The 26,153-nt window shown below is 44.3% G+C and overlaps 2 protein-coding genes across 3 annotated transcripts in view; one reads left to right on the top strand and one right to left on the bottom strand.

Annotated features, from left to right (window-relative positions):
- LOC135028194 (merlin-like) overlaps positions 1-15,022 on the top strand; it is a 179,273-nt gene extending 164,251 nt beyond the window's left edge. For both annotated transcript variants that reach the window (XM_063953761.1, XM_063953760.1), the window contains exon 19: positions 14,724-15,022. The gene's annotated coding sequence lies outside the window, so the exon portion shown is untranslated. The remainder of the gene's footprint in view (positions 1-14,723) is intronic.
- Positions 15,016-26,153, bottom strand: part of SBDS (SBDS ribosome maturation factor) — a 39,419-nt gene continuing 28,281 nt past the window's right edge. Inside the window, exons 3-5 of the mRNA XM_063953763.1 lie at positions 20,670-20,870; positions 17,707-17,871; positions 15,016-16,786 (exon numbers count right to left, since the gene is read on the bottom strand). Coding sequence (XP_063809833.1) covers positions 16,658-16,786; positions 17,707-17,871; positions 20,670-20,870 — 495 coding nt within the window. The 3' untranslated portion in view covers positions 15,016-16,657. The remainder of the gene's footprint in view (positions 16,787-17,706; positions 17,872-20,669; positions 20,871-26,153) is intronic.

Below are 26,153 nucleotides of genomic sequence, written 5' to 3'. Positions count from 1 at the left end.
AACCAGAGAAGTGAGGAGATGAATTCATGTAGCCTACTAGCTGTTCAACCTGTTCTTCGCACAAGAGTTTCTGATTTTCATGGTTGTAAATATAAATGAGTGTTCAAAATATGGTAACTCTATAGAGCTGTAAATTTGAGGCGTCTTAATGTAAATAAATATTAATCCATGGGCGTTACCCGATGAGTACCTGTCGCAGATACGGTAAAAAGTGACAGGACCACTTTGGTAGTTTAATAAAATTCTACACATTGGTTGTGCAATCCAAATTTTGTTCCGATTGTCCGTTTGGGCGTTATCGTTCACACAACGCAAGCCACGCATTTCCCACCTGAAGAATACCTATGTTAAATTTCATCTGCCCAACATAGTGGGAAGTAAGTGAATTAGTGATGAGTCAGTGAGGGCTTTCGCATTTCATATTTATTTATATATATATATATATATATATATATATATGTATATATGTCAACTCTGCTTTGATTCAAAGCTGACTGTGTCTTCTTACTGGGGATTTGATCTGCATCAAGCCGATACTGTGAAAATAGGATTTTGGTACTTACCAGTAAATCCTTTTCTCTTAGTCCGTAGAGGATGCTGGGGACTCCCAAGAGGACCATGGGGTATAGACGGATCCGCAGGAGCTTGGGCACACTATAAAGATTTAAACTGGGTGTGAACTGGCTCCTCCCTCTATGCCCCTCCTCCAGACCTCAGTTAGAAACTGTGCCCAGGAGAGATGGACATTTCGAGGAAAGAATTTGTAAACCCGGTGAGTGTCATACCAGCTCACACCACGAACATACCGCAGAACGTGGCATTCAATAGAAAACCAGCCTACGGCATGAAAAAAGACACAGCCACATGCTGAGAGAATATGTAACACAACCTGTGTGCTAACACAACCAATAAGACACCTCCTGCCATGGCCTGAACAGCATCAGCAACAGTTTGACAGAGAAGAAACACCACGAAAGTATAACCAAAAACAATAACTGCAGACACAGTACGCACTGGGACGGGCGCCCAGCATCCTCTACGGACTAAGAGAAAAGGATTTACCGGTAAGTACCAAAATCCTATTTTCTCATACGTCCTAGAGGATGCTGGGGACTCCAACAGGACCATTGGGTGAATACCAAAGCTCCAGAACGGGCGGGAGAGTGCGAACGACTCTGCAGCACCTATTGAGCAAACAAAAGGTCCCCCTCAACCAGGGTATCAAACTTGTAGAGCATAGCAAAAGCGTTTGAACCCGACCAAGTATCCACTCGGCAAAGTTGACCCGCCGAGACTCCTCCGCCCAAGAAGAGCCCATCTTCCCAGTATAATGGGCCTCCACCGACTTCGGTGACGGCAATCCAGCCGCAGAACGAACATGCCAAATAGCATCACAGATCCAGCGTGTAACCACAATGGTGACCTAAATATTCAAATCCCTGGCTACATCAAGGGAATTTGAATCAGCTAATGCCTAAGTAACCACCGGCATCAAAATCAGGCCAAATTCTGCGAAACCCAGAAACCACTCTCGGCAGAACTACTAAACAAGTTCTCAATTCCTTTCTATCCACACGAAAGATCAAACAAGGCTCTTGTGAGACAGAATCACCACATCCGACACCCGCTATACGGATGTCAAAGCCAAGAGCATGACCACTCTCCAAGAAAGAAGTTTTCGTAAAGAAATTATTAGGCCACACTCCCAACTCTAAACTTGCCTCCACACCGGTTTGTAAAGCATGGATAAGAACGACCTAGCTGAAAGACTTCCATAGGAGCCTTCCTGGATACACCCAAAACACATAGTTATGCCCACTACAGTGGTAAAGCTTAGCCGTTACTTCTTTCTTAGCTTAAAGAATTAAGGAAAGGACTTCACTGGGAACACCCTTTTGGAATATGATATGGCATTCCACCGCCACAACGTCAGACGCAGCCGCGGGAAGTCTTGAAACACGCGCTGATCTTGTTGTCACAGATCGTCACGTAGAGAAAAAGGGCAGGAATCTTCTATGAGTAAATCATGAACACCTGGATCGCAAACCCTCCGTGGCAAGACCGGATCCAAGAGGATCCCACGTTCATCACCTTCAAACCAAAATGAAAGCGGAGAGGCCACCTAGACCGACTAAAAACCACGGTGTCACGAGGTTGTACACTGCTATAGCTTAAGCGTCCCCTGACCTGGAACAATAACCCTGAGGCCTCTCCTGGAGGCGAGACGCCAACATATCCAATTGCGACAATCCTCAAAGACTTGTCACGACTGTGAAAACTCCTCGATGACGACCAAATTTTTCCCGGATGGAGATCACGGCAGCAGAGGAAATCTATTTCTCCGTCATTCACCTCCGGAACGAAGCTTGTTAATATAGCGGTTACCCGACTCTCCACCCAACGGCAAAACTGTGCATCTCCTGCCATTGCCGCTTTGCTCCTTGTTCCGCCATAGCGGTTCACTTATGCCACTGCTGACAAGACGTCGAGCAGAACTAACACGGGCAGAACACGAAGAATACGTTTGTCGAAACTAACTCTTAATTCAAGCAAATTTATATCAGACAAGTTTTCCAACTCGACCCTATCTCCTGGAAACAGGTCCCTTGCAAGTACTGCTCCTCCGTCTTGGAGATCTGTATGCACGGACACCAGGATTTACACCCGGAACCCGAACCTTCATCCCTCTAGAAGGAGAGAACCGGGCAGACACCACAGGAGCAATGTCCTGGCCGTTAGGCTTATATTCCTGTGCGTGTGCAGGTTAGACCCGGACTACCCTTTCAACTGGTCTCTTTAAAACCACTCCGGCAATAAAGCCTCTCACCAAAAAAGGTCTCTCTGGCCGCAGCCAACCGGTTAAGTAACTGAACACCTTGATGAAGTGTCACAGGCAAACCGATCCAACCCTGAATCTGCAGACCTCTTTTCACATGGAAAAACCCCGAACGTTTACCGGTCATTATCAACTCTGAAACAACGATTTGCACCTTTATACAGGGACCACCGGACAATGTTCTGATCCTGACGCACCTCTGTACGGCGTCGTGTACAATCTTCCCTTCCAGAATGGAATGGCAAGAACTATTGGGGAAACAACCGTAACGCCAAATGTTCCCCTTTGGATTCTATAAATAACCCACAGGTCCCAGTCTATTTCTGGACCAACCGAAGCAAGTAGACAAGTGCCCGCCGGAGCGGGGACCAGCCCGATAGACTCAGCGACAAGTGGTGGATGTGGAGGAACAGAAACGACATCCACTTCTGCGAACCTAACAAGGCTGCAGAACTCTTACCTTTTCACCTTCCGCTGACTACACAGAACAGAAAAAAAGGACTGTATCGCACCGGTTAAAATGACCACATCCCACAAAAGAATGCGTCACCAACCGTTGCGAAAGAGGCTAACACACGAAGTTAGACTTACCAGAGGAATCCGCCGAGATTGACTGACCATAGGCCACCAAACAGCTGTATACCTCCCACCATCATCTCCCGGAGACATCCTCCGCATTTTTCCCGTCACACCTCTGTCACGTGGCAGCCTGCTGCAGTGTTATAAGGTAGAACCAACATAGACCAGCCTACCCACACTGGGTAGGGTAATTCTATTGGATGCCTACCCGAATACAACACTCCCTCAAGTGCATACAGCGCAACAAGGTCAAAGTATAGAAATAAAATATCACTTAGCTGCCGGTGTATGATCCTTTGCGACCGGGCTCTGCGTCTGCCAGGAGTTGACTGTCATAATTTTCTCTCAGCGATGTAAAGAGAAGAATATTCGACTCCTTGAGAGGATCGAAGCAACTCGTCACGGCCAATCTAGAGCTTAATCAACAGAGCGACCAGTACATGATAAGAATACCATTATTTCAGCATTCATGGATACACATCATGTAATACACAATAAAACACATATATCCTAATCATGCATATATAACTTATATCTACATATATACACATATAGATATAACCTATACGCAAGTGGATTGTCCAGACCTGTCAGGTCCCTAGTGACGGTAATGTGTTGTGAATGTGTATAACCATGTACTGACATGCCTCCGATGTGGATCTACCAGGAACGTTAAGGTCGACAGAAACTTAGTAAATGTCGACAGCAAGGAATAGTAAGCAGGCAAAAAATAATCACGGAACCCCGAGGGGTTCGAGGGAAGGATACAAATACAATTCTGATAACACTCCCCCCACATATACCAATAAAACGCTACGGTACCCTGTTGGGGCGAAGACACCCGGTGTCCGGGTATGTTCCCCCGCCCGGGATCCTTCCATAAATGCCGCCCAGGGCGCTCCCCCCCCAGCGCCCTGCAGGCCGATGGTGCGCGGGAGCAGAGAGCGCAGCGCTACCGCTGCTGCTCCCTCCCGTTCGAGGCGCACTGGCGGGGCGGGCACCGAAGTATGTCCCCCCACCAGTGATCTACTGAGTACACCTATACATACCACTATATGCTGCCCAGGACGCTCCTCCCCAGCGCTCTGCACCCTACAGGCCGGTGGAGTGCGGGAGCAGGGAGCGCAGCGCTACCGCTGCTGCTCCCTCCCGTTCGCGGCACACTGGCGGGGCGGGCACCGGAGTACGTCCCCCCGCCAGTGATCAACTTATTATATGCTGCCCAGGGCGCTCCCCCCCAGCGCCCTGCACGCCGAAGGTTATGTGTGGGAGCAGCGAGCGCAGCGCTACCGCTGTCGCTCCCCCCTGCGGCACACTGGCGGGGTGAACATATCCCGTGCACAGGCATCTAAATATGTTCCCCCGCCAGCATTCAGCCCCTCAGTAACATGCCCCCAGGGCGCTCCCCCCCAGCGCCCTGCCAGAGACGGTGTGTGGGAGCCTGGAGCGCAGCACTACCGCTGCTGTTACCTCCGTTACTGAAGTCTTCTGCCGTCCTGAAGTCTACTTTTCTTCCAATACTCACCCGGCTTCTTTCTTCCGGCTTTTGTGAGGGGGGTGACGGCGCGGCTCCGGGAACAAGCAGCTAGGCGAACCAAGTGATCGAACCCTCTGGAGCTAATGGTGTCCAGTAGCCGAGAAGCAGAGCCTTTAAACTAAGAAGAAGTAGGTCTGCTTCTCTCCCCTCACTCCCACGCTGCAGGGAGCCTGTAGCCAGCAACCTAACATAAAGTCTTTCAGAGAAACTCAGTAGAGCTCCCCTAGTGTGTGTCCATTCACTCCTGGGCACAAAGTCTAACTGAGGTCTGGGGGAGGGGCATAGAGGGAGGTGCCAGTTCACACCCAGTTTAAGTCTTTATAGTGTGCCCAAGCTCCTGCGGATCCGCCTATACCCCATGGTCCTGTTGGAGTCCCCAGCATCCTCTAGGACGTATGAGAAAGGTTGATATCTGGTAACGGAGAGCCCAATGAGAAAAGCTGTGTTTTGCTGTGCTAGGTGCTCTCAGCTGCCTCAGTAGCAAAGCAGGCACCTACTGCACCTCACTCAGCTAATATATTGGCCCTCATTCCGAGTTGATCGGTCGCAAGGCGAATTTAGCAGAGTTACACACGCTAAGCCGCCGCCTACTGGGAGTGAATCTTAGCTTCTTAAAATTGCGACCGATGTATTCGCAATATTGCGATTACTAACTACTTAGCAGTTTCAGAGTAGCTCCAGACTTACTCTGCCTGTGCGATCAGTTCAGTGCTTGTCGTTCCTGGTTGACGTCACAAACACACCCAGCGTTCGCCCAGGCACTCCCACCGTTTCTCCGGCCACTCCTGCGTTTTTTCCGGAAACGGTAGCGTTTTCAGCCACACGCCCCTGAAACGCCGTGTTTCCGCCCAGTAACACCCATTTCCTGTCAATCACATTACGATCGCCGGAGCGATGAAAAAGCCGTGAGTAAAAATACTTTCTTCATAGTAAAGTTACTTGGCGCAGTCGCAGTGCGAACTTTGCGCATGCGTACTAAGCGGATTTTCACTGCGATGCGATGAAAAAGAACGAGCGAACAACTCGGAATGAGGGCCATTGTACGGATCCATCTCCTCACTTGTCTGGTTTCATCCGTCTGCTATCTGGACTAACTTTGGATGGTAAACTTTAAATTTCTCTTAAATCAGAATCACCTGATCACCGTTATTTTCATAACAGACACTATTCCGTTAGCTACTGCTCTGCTGGAGACCCCATGACACTGCCAATATAACTATATAAAATGTTTGTAGAATCATTACATTTGCATATTTTGAACTATTGCTCTATATGTGCATCATCATTTTAAAATTATTATTGATTTAGTTTTAGCTTCTTGTCTACATTAAGTTGTTATACTTAATACCAACCCACGGGATTTAAGGTTCACAATTTTTCTACCCACTATCACTTCCATTATTCTATTTTTGAACCCTTTCAAAGGAAGAGGACACCCTCCTGTAGACAGCTGTCCACACACATTCCTGTTCACTTTGGCATGGTCCTCACATTTTTTTTTCCTGTTTTTACACATTTGCTTTAAATTTACTTTCTCCCATATTAATTAAAAAAACAAAAACCTTTGTCTATTTAGGTGACACTGTTTGCCCAAATTTAGCATTTTATGTACGGTATATTTCATTTTTTGAATAAAAAACAAAATACATAAAAAAAAAAAACCCAAAATCTAACAAACAATTCCCCCTCCCTCAAGCTGGATATAGTGCAGTTTAAGAAGACTGGGCATTACAGCGCAATTGTGATAACCACACCTTAATTATTTAGCATTTGTAACATACTTGCCTACCTGACCCTCTCTATGAGGGAGAAAATGCTCTGTTCCTGGACTTAACTGGTAATGTATGATTGCCATCACCTGTGGTAAGCTAGTTAATTGATAAGAAAGGTGTTTCACCACAGGTGATGGCAATCATACATTACCAGGAAAGTTCAGGAACAGAGTATTTTCTCCCTCATGGAGAGGGTCAGGTAGGCAAGTATGATTTGTAATCACTCCAACTCTACAAAGAGAAGGGACAATATTAAATTTTTTTCACTAATCTACCAAAACCTGAAGAAGAATGTTGCATAGTAGGTTGTTTCGGGGACTCTGTTTAACAGGAATAAGAACATAAAGCCCTACTAAAGGGAAATTATTGGATTGAAAAATAAATTACAAATACCGATTACATCATTTCTTTTCAGCAAGCTTCTGATCTTAATGTAATATTTTTTTAATAAGAAACTTCTAAAAGTAGCGTTATAACTTTAACCTATACTTGCCGACTTTTTACCTCGGCCACCTGGTAGAAGCCAGAGGAAGAGGCTCAGGAGGGAAATGCAGGGAACGGAGTGAAGTGGCATTTTGTGCAATCAGGGTGAAGCCGTGATGGCAAAACTCACAGCAAATTACATCATCAAGCCCCTGGACAATCCACTTCACTGGGGAAGCGTGGATATGGAAGGCTGGTTTACTCTTTTGGGAGTCCGGCAAGTGCCACTGTCGGATGAGCAAAGGAGTGCCCATGTAGCACAACGTACAGCCTTTTGTAAAACCAGAAGAGGAAGGAGGTTCAGTGGAAATAAATGGTGATGGACAGTTATGGTTGCCAGCAGTTGAATTAGATCAGTGTTTCCCAACCACGGTCCTCAAGGCACACTAACAGTCCTGGTTTTAGTGATATCCAGGCTTGAACACAGGTGACTTAATTAGTAGCTCAGTTATTTTCATTTAACCATCTGTGCTGAAGCCTGGAAATCACTAAAACCTGCACTGTTGGTGTGCCTTGAGGACCGCGGTTGGGAATGCCTGAATTAGATATTTGTACAGTGACTGGTTCATCAGGTCTCCAATCATCACATTCAAGTACTGACAGCTGCACAGAAATAAGGGGCCGCTGTATTAACCTGGAGAAGGCATAAGGAAGTGATAAACCCGTGATATGTGCAAGGTAATAAAGGTAGCAGCCAATCAGATCCTAACTGTTAATTTACATATTGAAGCTGATTGGCTGGTGCCTATATCACCTTGCACATATCACTGGTTTATCACTTCCTTATGCCTTCTCCAGGTTAATACATTTGTCCCTAAGTCACTACCTGCTGCTTTAAGATTGGGTGGTGGCAATGCTTGTGCATTACAACAGTCACATGCACTTTGCCTATCAGCACTTACAAGTTACTCTACTGCTATATGCATCAACTGTTCAATCCTCTCCCAAACCGCAAGCACATTTTGGCAGGGCTACCTTCGCAAGGAAATGTGATTGTTGAAATGTCTTTAACTTGATAAAATTACCTTTTAATTTTTTTGTAGTTTGTTTTGGTAGTATTTACCATAGCATATCCTTTTTCTTCTTTTTACAACCTACTTTTATTCAGCACTTCCAACTTACTATAGGATTCCATTAACTAGATGGATATTACCTTTATTAGTAGAAATAATAGGATTTTAATACCTACCGGTAAATCCTTTTCTCTTAGTCCGTAGAGGATGCTGGGGACACCATAAGAACCATGGGGTATAGACGGGATCCGCAGGAGACATGGGCACTTTAAGACTTTGAAAGGGGTGTGAACTGGCTGCTCCCTCTATGCCCCTCCTCCAAACCCCAGTTATAGGAACTGTGCCCAGGGAGACGGACATTTCGAGGAAAGGATATATTGCTAACTAAGGTGGGACACATACCAGCTCACACGCCGTACAACATGGCATTTAACAGAAACTCCAGTCAACGGCATGAACAACGTCAGCAACAGGCTGACCATAACGTAACACAACCCGTGTGTAAACATAACTAATAACTGCAGATAGAGTCCGCACTGGGACGGGCGCCCAGCATCCTCTACGGACTAACAGAAAAGGATTTACCAGTAGGTATTAAAATCCTATTTTCTCATACGTCCTAGAGGATGCTGGGGACACCATAAGAACCATGGGGTTTATACCAAAGCTCTAGAACGGGCGGGAGAATGCGGATGACTCTGCAGCACCGATTGACCAAACATGAGGTCCTCATCAGCAAGGGAATCAAACTTGTAAAATTTTGCAAAAGTGTTTGAACCCGACCAAGTAGCTGCTCGGCAGAGTTGTAATGCAGAGACTCCGCGGGCAGCCGCCCAGGATGAGCCCACTTTTCTGGTAGAGTGGGCCTTCACGGATTTCGGTAACGGCAATCCAGCCGTAGAATGAGCATGCTGAATCATATTACCGATCCAGCGCGCAATAGTCTGCTTGGAAGCAGGTGTTCCAATCTTGTTGGCAGCATACAGGTTAAACAGAGCTTCAGTTTTCCTAAGTTGAGCCGTTCTGGCGACATAAATCTTCAAGGCCCTGACAACATCGAGGGATTTTGACTCCGCGAAGGAGTCAGTAGCCACTGGTACCACAATAGGCTGGTTCAAATGGAACGATGAAACCACCTTCGGCAGAAATTGTTGACGAGTCCTCAACTCCGCTCTATCTTCATGGAAGATCAAATAAGGACTCTTGTGAGACAAAGCCGCTAACTCAGACACCCGCCTTGCGGATGCTAAGGCCAATAGCATGACCACTTTCCAAGTGAGAAACTTCAACTCAACCTTCTGTAAAGGTTCAAACCAATGTGATTGAAGGAAATGCAACACCACGTTAAGATCCCATGGTGCCACTGGGGGCACAAATGGAGGTTGGATGTCCAAAACTCCTTTCACGAAAGTCTGAACTTCTGGAAAGGAGGCCAATTGTTTTTGAAAAAAACCCGATAAGGCCGAAATTTGTACTTTAATCGAGCCTAACTTTAGGCCGGCATCCACACCTGCTTGCAGGAAATGTAGAAAGCGCCCTAGCTGAAATTCTTCCGTAGGAGCCTTCTTGGATTCACACCAAGACACATTTTCTCCAAATATGGTGATAATGTGTGAGAATACTGGGTTCCAAATCACTCAGTCATGATGGTAGATGAAAAACCAACAGTGGTTTATTGAACAGAATGGGTTATAAACAGCTCAGCACACTTCTGTGATCCCACTCTACACGACAATCCCTCCTGGAACTCCTGACAGAACATTACTTCTTAGCCAGTCTCTCCTTCTTTCTCAGATTTCTCTCACCTCCCCCATTCCAAATGATTCGTGGCACCCAGCCACCTGCAACATGGCCGATTGGGCACCTGGGAATGGGCGTCTTACCCATGTACAGTCCCGAAGTAAATGACCCACCTGGTCACAGTTGTAGCAGCGTCGGCTTGCAGGTGACGCTGGTCCCCGAGACCTTGAATTTCTGGCTAGGGAAGCTGGGGTATCTATTGTGGCCTAGGGGACATGCCTGGACATGTGAAAGTAGGTTTGATCTGAAACTGTTCTGGGGGTGTCGCCTTATGGTAGGAAAGACAAAGGTTTTTATAATAGCAAACAGGGGCGATTGGGAGAGATCTACACAGGTCAGAGAGTGAGTGGCAGAAGACTGGCTAAGAAGTAATGTTCTGTCAGGAGTTCCAGGAGGGAATTGCCGTGTAGAATTGTATCACAGAAGTGTCCTGAGCTGTTTATAACCCATTCTGTTCAATAAACCACTGTTGGTTTTTCATCTACCACCACGACTGAGTGATTTGGAACCCGGTATCCTCACATAATGTTTAGACGTTACTCCTTTTCTAGCCTGAAGTAGTGTGGGAATAACTTCACTGGGAATACCTTTTCGGGCTAGGATCCGGCATTCAACCGCCAAGCCGTCAAATGTAGCCACGGTAAGTCATGGTACACTCACGGCCTCTGCTGTAACAGATCCTCTCGTAGAGGAAGAGGCCAGGGATCTCTTATGAGTAATTCCTGAAGATCTGGATACCAAGCCCTCCTTGGCCAGTCCGGAGCAATGAGGATCACCTGAACCTTTGTTCTTCTTATGATCTTTAGCACCTTTGGAATGAGTGGAAGCGGAGGAAACACGTACACCGACTGAAACACCCATGGTGTTACCAGCGCGTCCACCGCTATTGCTTGAGGGTCCCTCGACCTGGAGCAATATCTCTGAAGTTTCTTGTTGATGCGAGACGCTATCATGTCTATTTGAGAAGTTCCCCAAAGACTTGTCACTTCTGTGAAGACCTCTTGATGAAGACCCCACTCTCCTGGATGGAGATCGTGTCTGCTTCCCAGTTGTCCACTCCTGAAATGAATATTGCTGACAGAGCGCTTGTAAGTCTTTCCGCCCAGCGGAGAACTTTTGTGGCCTCTGCCATTGTCGCCTTGCTCTTTGTTCCGCCCTGGCGGTTTATGTGCGATACTGCTGTTATATTGTCCGATTGTAATAGGACGGGCAGGTTGCGAAGACGTTCCGCTTGAAGAAGGCCGTTGTAAATGGCCCTAAACTCCAGAACGTTTATGTGTAGACAAACTTCCTGGCTTGACCATTTTCCCTGGAAGGTTTCCTCGTGTGACTGCTCCCCAGCCTCGGAGACTCGCATCCGTGGTTACTAGGATCCAGTCCTGGATCCCGAACCTGCGTCCCTCTAGGAGGTGAGAGCTGTGCAGCCACCACAGGAGTGAGTTTCTGGTCTTGGAGGATAGGATTATTTTCCGGTCCATGTGCAGATGGGATCCGGACCACTTGTCCAATAGGTCCCACTGAAACACTCTGGCATGGAATCTGCCAAACTGAATGGCATCGTAGGCCGCCACCATCTTCCCCAGCAACCGAGTGCATTGATGAATTGTTACTCTTGCTGGTTTCAGAATTTGTTTGACCAAACTCTGAATTTCCAGAGCCTTCTCTTCTGGAAGAAAAACGCTCTGTAATTCCGTGTCCAGAATCATTCCCAAAAACAACAGTCGCTTCGTCGGATTCAACTGTGACTTCGGCAGGTTGAGGAGCCAACCATGTTGTTGCAGAACTGTCAGGGAGAGCGCAGTGTCCTGCTCCAGCTTGTCTTTGGATCTCGCCTTTATCAGAAGATCGTCCAGGTAAGGGATAATCGTGACTGCTTGCCTGCGAAGGAGAACCATCATTTCCGCCATTACCTTGGTGAAAATCCTCGGAGCCGTGGACAGACCAAACGGCAACGTCTGAAATTGGTAATGACAATCCTGAGTAGCAAACCTCAGGTAAGCCTGATGCGGAGGATATATGGGGATGTGTAAGTAGGCATCCTTTATGTCGACCGACACCATGAAATCCCCTTCCTCGAGACTGGAGATCACTGCTCGGAGAGATTCCATCTTGAATTTTCTTAGGTAAAGATTGAGGGACTTTAGGTTCAGAATTGGTCTGACCGAGCCGTCCGGCTTCGGGACCACAAACAGGCTTGAATAAAAGCCTTCTCCCTGTTGTGCCGGGGGAACCCTGACAATGACTTGATTCAGACACAACTTTTGTATTGCATCGCATACTACCTCCCTGTTCGGAAGAGAAGCTGGTAAAGCGGTTTTGAAAAAAACGTTGAGGGGGACCGTCTTGAAACTCCAGTTTGTACCCCTGGGACACTAATTCTAAAATCCACGGGTCTAGGGCCGAACGATCCCAGAATTGACTGAAGAGCTTGAGATGTGCCCCCACCGGTGCGGACTCCCGCAGAGGAGCCCCAGTGTCATGCGGTGGATTCGGCAGAAGCCGGGGAGGACTTCTGCTCCTGAGAACTTGCCATGGCCGGAGATCTTTTACCTTTTCCTCTATTAGCAAGGAAGGAATAACCTCTGCCTTTTTGTATTTATTTGGCCGAAAGGACTGCATCTGCAAGTGGTGAGCTTTCTTTTGTTGTGGAGGAACATATGGCAAAAATGACGACTTACCCGTGGTAGCCGTAGATACCAACTCAGCGAGACCTTCACCAAACAATACACCACCTTTATACGGTAGAGACTCCATAGCTTTCTTAGTCAGCATCAGCATTCCATTGATGAATCCACAATGCTCTCCTAGCTGAGACTGCCATAGCTGAGACTGCCATAGCATTGGCCCTTGATCCCAAGAGGCCAATATCTCTCGCCGCTTCCTTTAGATAAGCTGCAGCGTCCCTGATATAACCCAGCGTTAATAGAATGCTATCCCTATCCAGGGTATCTATAGCAGATGACAAGTTATCTGCCCACTTTTCGATAGCACTACTCAACCATGCAGATGCAATAGCTGGTCTGAGTAGTGTACCTGTGGTGACGTAAATGGATTTGTGTATTTTCTTGTCTAGGATCCTTAAGGGCTGCCATGTCCGGAGACGGTAAAACCACCTTTTTAGACAACCGTGATAGAGCCTTGTGCACAATGGGAGGTGACTCCCATTTTTCTCTATCCCCAGAGGGGAACGTATACGCCATTTGAATCCTTTTGGGAATCAGAAACTTTTTGTCAGGAGTAAACGTTACCTCAGGTTTCTTTCCCTTATACATACAGACCCTAGTATCAGGAACAGCAGGGTCCTCGGAGATATGCAACACGTCTTTTATTGCCACAATCATGTACTGAATGCTCTTTGACAATTTTGGGTCTAATCTGGTATCACTATAGTCGACACTGGAGTCAGTATCCGTATCCGTGTCTGCTAACTGAGCAAACGAACGTTTATGTGACCCCGAGGGGGACTGGACCTGTGATAACACATCCTCCACAGATTTTTTCCATACCTGGTTCTGAGACAGATTTATCTAATCTCTTATTAATAAGAGCCACATAAGCATTCAACACATTTACCCAGTCAGGAGTCGGCGGTGCCGACAGGGTCACTCCCATAGCCGTTTCTGCCCCTAACACAGTCTCCTCCTGGGAAGAGCACTCCGCCTCAGACATGCCGACACACCTGTACCAAACACCCACAGACACACTGAGCCAAAAGGGGGACAGACCCACAGTAAAGCCTGTCAGAGAAACACAGAGGGAGCTTGCCAGCTCACAACCCAGCGCCTGTCTCGGTTCTGAAACCTTAATATATAATGCCTCAGACCCTGCAGCACTTAATAATACTTATTTAAGCACCAAATTTGCTGTGCCCCCCATCCCCCCCCAGTTTTGCACCCTGTTACTTGCTATAGCAGTGGTGAGGAAGGATCAGCGTCCCTGCAGCTCTGGGGAGAAAATGGCGCTGATGAGAGCTACGCCCCGCCCCCTTCATCCCGCTATTTTTTAAAACGAATAATGCTGGCGGGGGTAAGAATTTAGTGCCAAGGCACTCCAATTTTACTTTGCCAGCCTGAAAAGAGGATTTTTATGCTGCCCAGGGCGCCCCCCCCCCCCCCCCCCGCACCCTGTAGTGCCGCTGTGTGTGGGAGCACGGCTCGCAGCGCGATCGCTGTGCTGTTCCTCAGAAGCCGTCACTGAAGTCTTCTATCTTCTTCTACTCACCTGTCTTCTGACTTCTGGCTCTGCAAGGGGGGTGACGGCTGGCTCTGGGAGTGAATCCCTAGACGTACCTAGTGTTCCAAACCCTCAGGAGCTAATGGTGTCCTGTAACCAAGAAGCAGAGCCTTTAAACTCACTAGAAGTAGGTCTGACTTCTTTCCCCCCAAGTCCCACGATGCAGGGAGACTGTTGCCAGCAGTGCTCCCTGAACATAAAAAACCTAACAAAGTATTTTCTGAGAAACTCAGTAGAGCTCCCCTGTGTGCATCCAGTCTGCCTGGGCACAGAGTCTAAACTGGAGTCTGGAGGAGGGGCATAGAGGGAGGAGCCAGTTCACACCACTTTCAAAGTCTTAAAGTGCCCATGTCTCCTGCGGATCCCGTCTATCTATACCCCATGGTTCTTATGGTGTCCCCAGCATCCTCTAGGACGTATGAGAAAAAACAAATAAAAAAATTCTATCATTTGTAACATTTATATTTCAGGTGAATTTACTCATCGACTGCTAGCAAATCACGGATTTTATACTGTTTTGTCCAAGGAAAATAAAGGACTTGGTACCACTGCATATTTTTGCTTATAAATTTCTGAACAACATTGATACAAGCCAAGACACGACACATAGCCAGGGGAAGATGAGAACATGCACACTTGCAAGATTCAATTTCAATAAGTAATAGAGTGACCGCAGTGATTCTACCAGACTGTACTCTGGCCATGTTCATGCCTTTTATACAAAATTACTTGTTAATACATTCACCTGCTTAATAAAACACATTCTTAAGTATGTTTCATTTATTTACATGCAAAAGATTATTCAGTAAGCTTTACTGTAAAATTGACATCAATGCAAAAAGCAAAATGTATTACTTGCTGTGCTACAAGGCCTTGGCTACATTTGTCTCTTGCTTCGGAGAAAACATTTTGCCTTATCAGGACTCTTTACAAAGTTAATTACACCTGGAGCCAATATGAAAGGCAATTTAATGGTTACTAATCCATCACAATAAGAACTTCTGATCAAAATCTGGATGATATTGATAGAGGAATGCAGGAAAATGGGACACGTAATCAACATTGGGGTCATTCCAATTAGCCCCGAATTCACACAAAAGTGAAGGGTGCGAGATTGGGTGGCTTTGCCAGTGTTGAAATGCCACGACAATGGCACATCGCACCTAGTTGGATTGACCTCATTGGGTGATCATCTGCCAAAATTTCTTATTTGGCCACGCATGATCTGATTGTTCCAAGCCATTTAAATATTCCTGCTAGGACTGGGGCAGGGCGCATAGGTGGGTCTGGTACGGGGGTGCAGCCGGCCAAGAAAGGGGCACAACCCCACCGGTGGCAGTCTGTTCTCTTCGACATCACTAATGGGGCATGCCCTAGCCATGGTGTTACTGATGGGGGTGTGTTCAACAACTACAGAGGTACCGGACTCCCCCCTCACACCCCCCCCCCCCCCACAAGCTTTCTCTTTAATATGAATAGATGCCGTGCACATGGCATCTATTCACACGGTGGCAGCACAGGGGGCTGTTTTAGCAGGGTGCTGCTAAAGGGGCAGGCCGTGGCGCCCTGCTAAAACAGCCAATGTGAACACTACATTTGAAGCTGTCCTATAAAGTCACACATTTTGCAGTATTATAAAGATGATCTACTAGTACTCGCACATAAGACTAAAACATGTAATTCATTTTAATAATGTTCTGATATACTTTTTCTATCAGGTCTTGTTATTAGCTAGTGTCATTACACAAGTGTGCTGCCTCAATACAGATGGGATATGTTACATAAAACTATTACTTATTATTGCACTCTTATGGTGGGGCTAGTAAATATGAAAGTTTAAATAATACTTTTCTGACCAGATTTCGTCATAAAAATATATTCTATACTTTAGTCAATAACTTAAATGAAAATATACTATTAAACAGTGCATATTAAGCAAACAACATTTCTACATTACTTTGTATTCTAAAATTCTTATAAAAAGCACAATTTTGGATTGTGTTTTGTAGAAGAAAAAAAAAAGGATTAAAACAAAAAAAAGAATGTCCCTCATAACAATACGATGCAATAAACGTTGTTCCTAGCCTAACATTATACATAGCCAATGATTTGCATAGTAACAATATTGTTAAAAGGCATTCAATTAAATGCAATACTATTATTCTTTACAACTAAAGAGACAACGTGCTGCAAAACAGTAAAATAGTATCTTCAGTTATTTAATTTTGTCATATAATTAACAATATATAATATTTAATTTCAGACTAAGCCTCCACCAACTGAGGCTCTGTGTCTTCACATGGAAGTCTGGAAGGGGAGACAATCTTGTTAAAAAGCGGATGTCAACACAAAGGCTGACAATAAGAAGCTAGTCTAGAAGGGACAGATTGTAGTGTCATAGTGTTCATTCCAGCTTCTCATCTCCTTCTTCCACATCTTTCAGGCTGAGAACTTCCAGGGTGCCTTTTCCTTTGGTCTCGCAACGTATTACCTCATCAATCTCCCGGAAGCAGCCAGGATCGATCAAGCAAACCTGAGAAGAGTGTGTAAAGCAATAGAGCTTCTTATTACAAGATAGTAATAGGTACAAAAAGATTCCAGTTAATTCTGCGATAAGGTGTCATTATAACATTAAATAGCAATATTTAAAAAAGCAGACTAATTGGTGTCCAATGAGGACTAATAGCAGTCATATAGGGTAGTAGAAGAATAAGAAATCAACACACAAAACCAAACACAAGGGGGTAAATGTAAATGATTGCGTGTTGCAGGCATCAGCGAGTTTCCAGAGGCTGCCCAATGTTTTAAAGTGCCAATCACTTCAAAGGCCAAACCAGTTTATCTGAAACGTTCAAGTACACTCATTGTATATATACACTACATAAACCATAAAAAAACAAAAACAAAAGTAAAACAATTGACCCAGTATCATTTAGATTTATTTTACAAGTTCTGCTCGACAAAAAACAGACACTAACAGGTCTCCTCAGGCTCATGTATTATCTAGAGCAGGGGTTAAAATTGAACTGGGAGCGAGGGAAAAGGTGCAAGGAGGGCAACTGATGGGGCAGGGTGAGGTAATCGCCTGACAATCACTCACGGGCATCGCCAGCCCCAGCACTGATTCCTGGGCGCCGCAAGCACAAGCCATTTTACAGCTAAGCCCACCCCCCGGCCAATAGGAGTCCGGGGGCCAGGCTAAACTCCATAATGGAGTATGCAGATTCCCGGGCACCATGCACAGCTGTCCCTGGGGAATCTGTCAGTAGTATGCCTGGAAATGTTTTGGGGCTGTCAGTGCTGTCTACCCCGGAAGATTTCCGGGCAAACCACTGAAGGGGTTAATTCTCACAATATTCTTTTCTCTTCTAACACCACAGCATAAGTAGCTGATGCGGTTGGTCTGAGAGGAATGACAAGGGTTTTGTACTGAAGTAAAATCAATTTACTTACAATCTCCAGCTCTTGATCAAAATCCTCACTCTCTACAAGCTTGATCAATGGTTTAAGCTTTTCTTTCAGTCTCTTCCCATCTTTGGCAGGTAGGATAAATCGCAGTCTCATCTGAGCGCGCTCAATCTGCAAAGTTTCCTTCAGCTGCTTTATAACGTCTAATGCCTAGAAGAGAAGATATGGTTAATAAGCCTTGCCAACTGGCACAGGATTCATGTAGCTGCGCATGTATCATAGCAATAAAAAGGAAGCTGAAGATTTCGGACATTCAAATATCAACACTTGTGTCTTATTTTTCGTTTACAGCCAACAGCAAAAATGACACATTTTTAACAAGCAATCACTTCTTTGTTGTTAGAAATGGAATACAGCACAAATACATGCAGCAAGTGCATGCGATCCTTTTTTATCAAACGACACAAGAGTCACAATAGGTAAGAGAATTGGCTCTCTGCTACTCTCTAGCTCAGTGGTAGCCAACGCGTGGCTCTTGAGCCACATGCGGCTCTTTCTTTATTCAAATGTGGCTCCCAACACTTAAAGTCACGTGACCACAAGAGATCTGTAAACCGCTGCACTCCAGCCAGACATGCAGCAGCATTACGTAGACTGAGAATTGAGGGAGCCAAATACACATGGGTGAGCTGGCTGGAGTGACACAGGCTGGTGCTGGCTGGAGTGACACAGGCTGGTGCTGGCTGGAGTGACACATGGTGGAACTGAAGTGTATTATGTGAATCTGGCTTTTCAATATATTTTATGCGGATCTGGCTTTTTCAATTATTTGATGTAGAAGTGGCTTTTTCATTGTATTTTATGTTGAATCTGGCTTTTTTAATGTATTTTATACCAGGGGCGTGGCCTAGCAGGCCCAAGGTCACCCCCTATTTTTGCAAGTGCGCCTTCGGCTCGAAGTCGGCTCTTTGATGTACCTAACAAGATTTTTTGGCTCTTTGTCTCTGACTGGTTGTCCACCCCTGCTCTAGCTTATCTAATATAAGGATGCAGGTTGACAGACTTGTCGCTGACACTTGTGGGTTACTCTCTAGCACTGCTGTAACTAACTCATGTAATCAGGATGTCTGAAAGATGTATTCTGTATAGAACTTCTCTTCTGACAATGAAAATGCTCTCACTGACTCACTATTTAAACCCTCCCTCTCCCCTCTAAAAATAAAATTCTGGGCAAAGGTTTAGGCAGCGGGAAGGGAGGGTAAGTATACTTACCACCCCCCTGTCAGGATTCTCTCACAATCGGGATGCCGCAGTAATTAAAGCTATTACCTTATTGCAGTGACAGCTGTTACCTTTAGACTTCAGGAGGGCTGCAATTGCTGCACTATCATATGTGCCAGAGATCTTATTCAAAAGCAAATCTTTATATTTTGATAAAAATTAAGAACAGTCCATGCTATTGGTGCATTCTTATCTATACCATCAGTGGCCACTTTATTTAGGAGTCGCTTTCTAGTACTGGGTAGGACCCTGCTTTGTCTCCAGAACTGCCTGCATTCTTTGAGGCTTGGATTCTGTAAGGTGACGGAGGCATTCCTTGGAGATTCTTCATGTTGACATGATAGCACCATACCGTTGCAGCAGACTTGTCAGCTGCACATTCATAATGCAAATCTCCCACCCCACACGCTGTGTGACACGGCTTCTGCTGGAAGTACACAGAAGATGGGTAAGCCTGGGCCATAAAGGGATGCGGTCAGGTAGGCTTGAGGAATGTAAATGATGCTCAGTTGATATTAAGGGGCCTAATATGTGCCAAACAAATACTCTGCTGGCTATAGTCTGTTTCCTGGTCTTAGCTGCCAGGAGTTCATTTTGCGCACCATTCTCTGTAAATGCCAGACCGTTGTGCACTACAATGCCATGAAATCGTCAATTTGAGATTATGAAATTGCCTAATTATGTGGTCACTAAGTGCATATTTCCATACATCCCGGCATGATCTAATCTGGGTTGTGTAGTCCCACAGCAGCTGGGGGGCAGGCTATGTCTGGTGCACAACATACATACATTTATACTATACAATGCATACTATTCTTATATTGCACTGCTCATATATCTGGCCCTCATTCATAAATCACTAGTTCACAACCACCAAGTTTTCCTAGCAGGTTATGTTTTCAGGATTTCTCTCTATAGAAGCAGGTGGGATAATTACTGACCAAATAGATTGACTCACCTGTGTATGATTAAAGAAATCCACAACACATGACCTGTTGGTGGTACTTGAGAATTGGACTTAAGAATGACTGTTCTAAATTAATTTTGATGTTCTAAATCAGGAGTTCCCAACCATGGTCTTCAAGGCACACTAAAGGTGCGTACACACTGACAGATATCTCGGCCGTTCTATTGAACAGTCAATGTATCGCTGGTCTATCGACCAATGTGTACCAATAATATGTCTGTGACTGCTGTCGTTCACAGACATATTGCGTTGGCCCTGCAGCACACACGATAACCAATATGTGTGTGTGTGTGTGTGTGTGTGTATATGTGTATGTGTATGTATATGTATATATATATATATATATATATATATATATATATATATATATATATATATATATATATATATATATATAATTCTGTGTGCACAAGCCGGTGATGATTGACAGACCAACTGCGCAGGCGCATGTAAATGCCTGCCCAGTTTGTGACGTTAAACACGACTGATTGGACAGTGTATATGCACAACACACCGGCCGAACCGCTTATAGATATATCTGCAGATCCACTGATCTGCAGATCTAGATATAGCAGGTGTACCCAGATTTTAATGACCGTAAAACTTGAGCACAGGTAACTTAATTAGTACCCGAGTTATTTTAAATTTAGCCATCTGTGCTCAAGCACGGCTATCATTAAAACCTGGACTGTTAATGTGCTTTGAGGACCGTGGTTGGGAAACATTGTTCTAAATAAACTGCTGAGATGATCTGACTTACTTGTTGTTTTGTGCTCTTTGTAGCTTTCACGGAATAGTGGATATCTTTCATTGCTCTTTCAATGAGGTTTACAGTGTATGGCCTTTTGGTCTCTGGATTTACACACTTCTCTGCCACAATAGTTGCGATATCTCGAAACATCTGTTCTAGCTGTGTACTTCGTTCTTTTTCAGACACCTGCAGCTCCCCCTTTGACAAAATCTATTGCAAACACATGTAACAACATTTACATATATTATCCTTGCAGTAACAAATGCCACCAACACCAAGATATAAGGACGTTAAATTGATATTAAAACACATCTTACAAAGGCCCAAATGTAGTAGCCAGTGATTTAAGGGCACTGGTGTCATTTTGGCAATATAACTACTAGATCTAAAGCGCTAATTAATTTAAAGGCAAAACCAATATTGAAGACTCTTCTATTAAAGCCACATTCTATGCAAGGATTTTTATACTATTGTAATATATTATTAATACTAACTAATAATAATTACCTTGATTTATTCACACAATTGTCATTTTTCTGAGGCTGTACAACGGTGTTCTCATTTACCAGACGCTCTTACAACATATGGCGCAAGACACCCGGCATGACGGAAATACTCGAAGATTAGTAGCATTCACAGTGTACTAGATGCTAGGCAGCAACATAAATATCGCAGGAATTGGTTTTACACTTGTACCAGGTTACAGATTTAGAACAAAAGAACTTGGCCGACTCAGATTCAGTCGCACAGTGGTCAGTGTAAACTAGAAATGCAGTTCTGTTGCAACCGGTTTTATTCATGCAAATTAGATGCACGTTTTCGGCAAAAAAAATAAGAAGTTCGGTGCAGCCGAAGTGAGGAGAGGAAATGTTTGGTGTGAGTGAAGCCACAGTACAAAAAAAAAAAAAAAAAAGGAGGGACATCTGTCTAATATATATATATATATATATATATATATATATATATATATATATATATATATATATATATATATATATATATATATATATATATATATATATATATAGGCAAAACAAGTATTTGGACAGCCACAGATTGTGCAAGTTGACCCACTTCAAGATGAGGGAGAGGTCTGTAATTTCCATCATAGGTACACTTCAACTGTGATAGGCCCTACACACTTGGCGATATTCTGAAAGATATGAACGATCTCGTTCATAAATGAACGAGAACTCGTTCATATCTTTCAGTGTGGAGACTTAAGCGATGAACGATGCGCGGTCTCCCGTCGGCTGTGCATGCAGGCCAATATGGACGATCTCGTCCATATTTGCCTGCACTTCAATGCAGCCGGGTGACGGGGGGAGTGAAGAAACTTCACTCCCCCCGTCACTGCCCCCCCCGCCGCCGGGTCGCTCGTCGGCCGTATCGGCCGTCGGGCACCTCGGCGGCACATCGCCAAGTGAGTAGGGCCCATGAGAGATTCTGAAGAAAAAAAACCCACACAACTAGGAAATCACATTGTATGATTTTGAAACAATTTATTTGTATATTCTCGCGGAAAATAAATATTTGGACAATCAAAAAGTTTAACTCAATACTTTGTAATATAACCTCGGTTGGCAATTACAGAGGTCAAATGTTTCCTGTAGTACTTGACCAGGTTTGCACACACTGTAGCAGGTATTTTGGCCCACTCTTCCATGCAGATCTTCTCTAGATCCGTCATGTTTTGGGGCTGTCGCCGGGCAACATGGACTTTCAACTCCCTCCACAGATTTTTTCATTGGGTTGATGTCTGGAGACTGGCTAGGCAGCCACTCCTTAGTTGCCCGGGCGGTGTGTTTGGGGTCATTGTCATGCTGGAAGACCCAGCCACGTTCCATCTTCAGTGCTCTTACTGAGGGAGGAAGGTTTTTGCCCAAAATCTCACAATACATGGCCCCATTCATCCTCTCCTTAATACGGATCAGTCGTCCTGTCCCCTTTGCAGAAAAACAGCCCCAAAGCATGATGTTTCCACCCTCATGCTTCACAGTGGGTATGGTGTTCTCGGGATGCCATTCATCATTCTTCTCCCTCCAAACACGACGAGTGGAGTTTATACCAAAAAGTTCGATTTTGATCTCATCTGACAACATTACATTCTCCCAATCCTCTTCTGGATCATCCAGATGGTCACTGGCAAACTTTAGACGGGCCTGGACATGTGCTGGTTTAAGCAAGGGGACATTTCAGGCGCTGCAGGATTTCAATTCATGACGACGTAGTGTGTTACTAATGGTAACCTTTGTGACTGTGGTCCCAGCTCTCTTGAGGTCATTGACATAGTATCTGAGGTTGAAAAAAGACATTTGTCCATCGAGTTCAACCTATTTTTGTTCTCCTATGCATGATGATTAGTTTAAAATTTTTGACTGATGCAGACGTTGCATTTTATCCCTTTTTGTAGTAACTATAATGCGTGACTATGCCCCATAACCCTGGATATACTTATCCACTAGGAATTTATCTAACCCTCTCTTAAAGGTGTTGACAGATTCCGCCATTACAACTCCCTCAGGCAGGGAATTCCAAACAGGTATTGTCTTTACCGTGAAAAAGCCTTTACGACGTATTGTGCGGAATCTCCTCTCCTCTAACCTGAGCGAGTGTCCACGAGTCCTGTGTGTTGATCTGGCCAATAACAGGTCCTGTGCAAGCTCTGTGTATTGTCACCTTATATATTTGTAAATGTTGATCATATCCCCTCTTAGTCTCCTCTTTTCCAATGTAAACATGCCTAGTCTTTCAAGCCTTTCCTTGTATTCCATTGTCTCCATGCCCTTAATTAGTTTCGTCGCCCTCCTCTGAACATTTTCTAGCTCCAGGATATCCTTTTTATAGTACGGTGCCCAGAATTGTACACAGTATTCAAGGTTCGGTCTCACTAGTGATTTATATAACGGGATTATAACACCCTCGTCCCTTGCATCAATTCCCCGTTTTATGCATGCTAGTATCTTATTAGCCTTTTTTGCTGCCATCCTACTTTGGGAACTGCTGCTTAGTTTGCTATCAATGAGAACACCTAAGTCTTTTTCCAGTACAGTATCCCCTAATGTTACCCCATTCAGTTTGTAAGTGTTATTTTTGTTCTTGCTACCACAATCCATTACCTTACACTTATCTGTGTTGAAGCGCATTCTCCATTTGGCTGCCCATGCTTCTAATTTAACTAAGTCGTTCTGAAGAGACTCAGCATCCTCCTCTGTATTTATGGCCTTACACAATTTGGTATCGTCTGCAAAAATAGACACCATGCTCTCTAGACCTTCTGTCAGGTCGTTAATGAAAATGTTGAACAATAGCGGTCCTAATACCGAGCCTTGTGGCACACCACTTAACACTTCAGTCCAATTTGAAAGAAATCCATTAACCACAACTCGCTGCACTCTGTTATCCAACCAATTCTTGACCCAAGTGCACATATAGCTTCCTAGCCCTATTTCTTGTAGCTTATAGATAAGTCGCATGTGTGGTACGGTGTCAAAAGCTTTGGCAAAGTCTAAAAAGATTACATCCACGTTTTTACCCTGATCGAGGTTTGCACTTACTGTTTCGTAAAAACCAAGTAAGTTGGTTTGACAGGATCTGTCCTTCACGAATCCATGTTGATTCCTTTTAATGATTTTATTGGCTTCAAGGAACTTCTGAATACTATCCCTTAGAATACCTTCCAGAACTTTCCCCACTATAGATGTAAGACTAACTGGTCTATAGTTACCCGGTTCAGCTTTACTTCCCTTTTTGAATATAGGCACTAATTCTGCTATACACCAGTCTTTGGGAACCATACCTGATATAACTGAATCCTTAAAGATCAAATATAGCGGTTTTGCCAGTTCAGAGTTAAGCTCCATTAGAACCCTTGGGTGAATTCCATCAGGACCCGGTGACTTATTAATACTGAAGTATTTTAATCGGTCACAGACTACCTCCTCACTTAAATAAGTACCTATCAGTGGAATATTCTCATTATTGAGATTGTGTGTCAGTCCCTGAATTGGGTCTTCTCTAGTAAATATTGTTGAAAAAAATTAAGTATGTCCGCTATGTCATTATCATTTTTGATTAAGACTCCCGACTTGTCTTTTACAGGGCCAATACTCTCCTTCTTTAATCTCTTGCTATTAATGTATTTAAAGAATTTTTGGGGATTTGATTTGCTTTCCTTAGCTACTCGTTTTTCTTTTTCTACTTTAGCCGCTCTTATTTATTTTTTGCATATTTTGTTACAGTCTTTATAGTGCTGAAATGATTCTGCATTCCCATCAGATTTGAATTTTTTAAATGCTCTCCTTTTCTTGCCGATAAGTTCCTTTATTTTTTTATTAAGCCACATCGGTTTATTATTATTAATCCTTTTTTTGCTGCTCATAGGAATAAATGAGTGTATTTTTAACTAGTAGTGATTTTAATACAACCCATTTCTCTGTAGTATTTTTTTCTAGAAACAAACCTTCCCAATCAATATCCCTTAAAGGTTCCCTCATCATTTCAAAGTTGGCTTGTAGTTCTGGGCTGATTCCTCACCGTTCTCAAGATCATTGAAACCCCACGAGGTGAGATCTTGCATGGAGCCCCAGGTCGAGGGAGATTGTCAACGATCTTGTATTTCTTCCATTTTTTAATATTTGCATCACCAGTTGATCTCTTCTCACCAAGCTGCTTGCCTATTGTCGAGTAGCTCATCCCAGCCTTGTGTAGCTCTACAATTTTGTCCCTGGTGTCCTTACACAGCTCTCTGGTCTTGGCCATGGTGGAGAGGTAGCAGTCTGACTGTTTGAGGGTGTGGACAAGTGTCTTTTATACAGATAACCAGTTCAAACAGGTGCCATTAATACAGGTAACAAGTGGAGGATAAAAGAGCTTCTTAAAGAAGTAACAGATCTGTGAGAGCCAGAAATCTTGCTGCTTGGTAGGTGTCCAAATATTTATTTTCCACAAGAATATACAAGTAAATTGTTTAAAAATCATACAATGATTACCTGTTTTTTTCCCTTCAGATTCGGTCACTCGCAGTTGAAGTGTACCTATGATGGAAATTACAGACCTCATCTTTTTAAGTGGGTCAACTTGAACAATCGGTGGCTGTCCAAATACTTTTTTTGCGTGTGTGTGTGTATATATATATATATATATATATATATATATATATATATATATATATATATATATATGTGTGTGTGTGTGTGTGTGTGTGTATGTGTGTATGTATACAGTATATGTGTGTATATATCTCTCCATATATCTCTATCTATCCATCCAAAGTTCAGCACTTGCACAAAATACAAGCAGCATTAGCGGGGTGCTCTGTAACGATCCACATATATCAAATATCCACAATCCCAAGGCCAGAAAACTCCCAGATTCTGTTCTTAGCTGTATACATTATTTACTGCTGTAAGCTTGAAAAAGGTCCGGATGGGACCGAAACGTCGCTGAACATGGTATTGTAAGCACTTTATTGATTGAATAAAATCTGTTGCA

The sequence above is a fragment of the Pseudophryne corroboree genome, chromosome 2 (genome assembly GCF_028390025.1).
Source record: "Pseudophryne corroboree isolate aPseCor3 chromosome 2, aPseCor3.hap2, whole genome shotgun sequence".
In the NCBI taxonomy this organism is placed as follows: Eukaryota; Metazoa; Chordata; class Amphibia; order Anura; family Myobatrachidae; genus Pseudophryne; species Pseudophryne corroboree.
The sequence above is the reverse complement of the archived record's forward strand: the minus strand, read 5'-3'. Positions and strand labels throughout refer to the sequence as shown.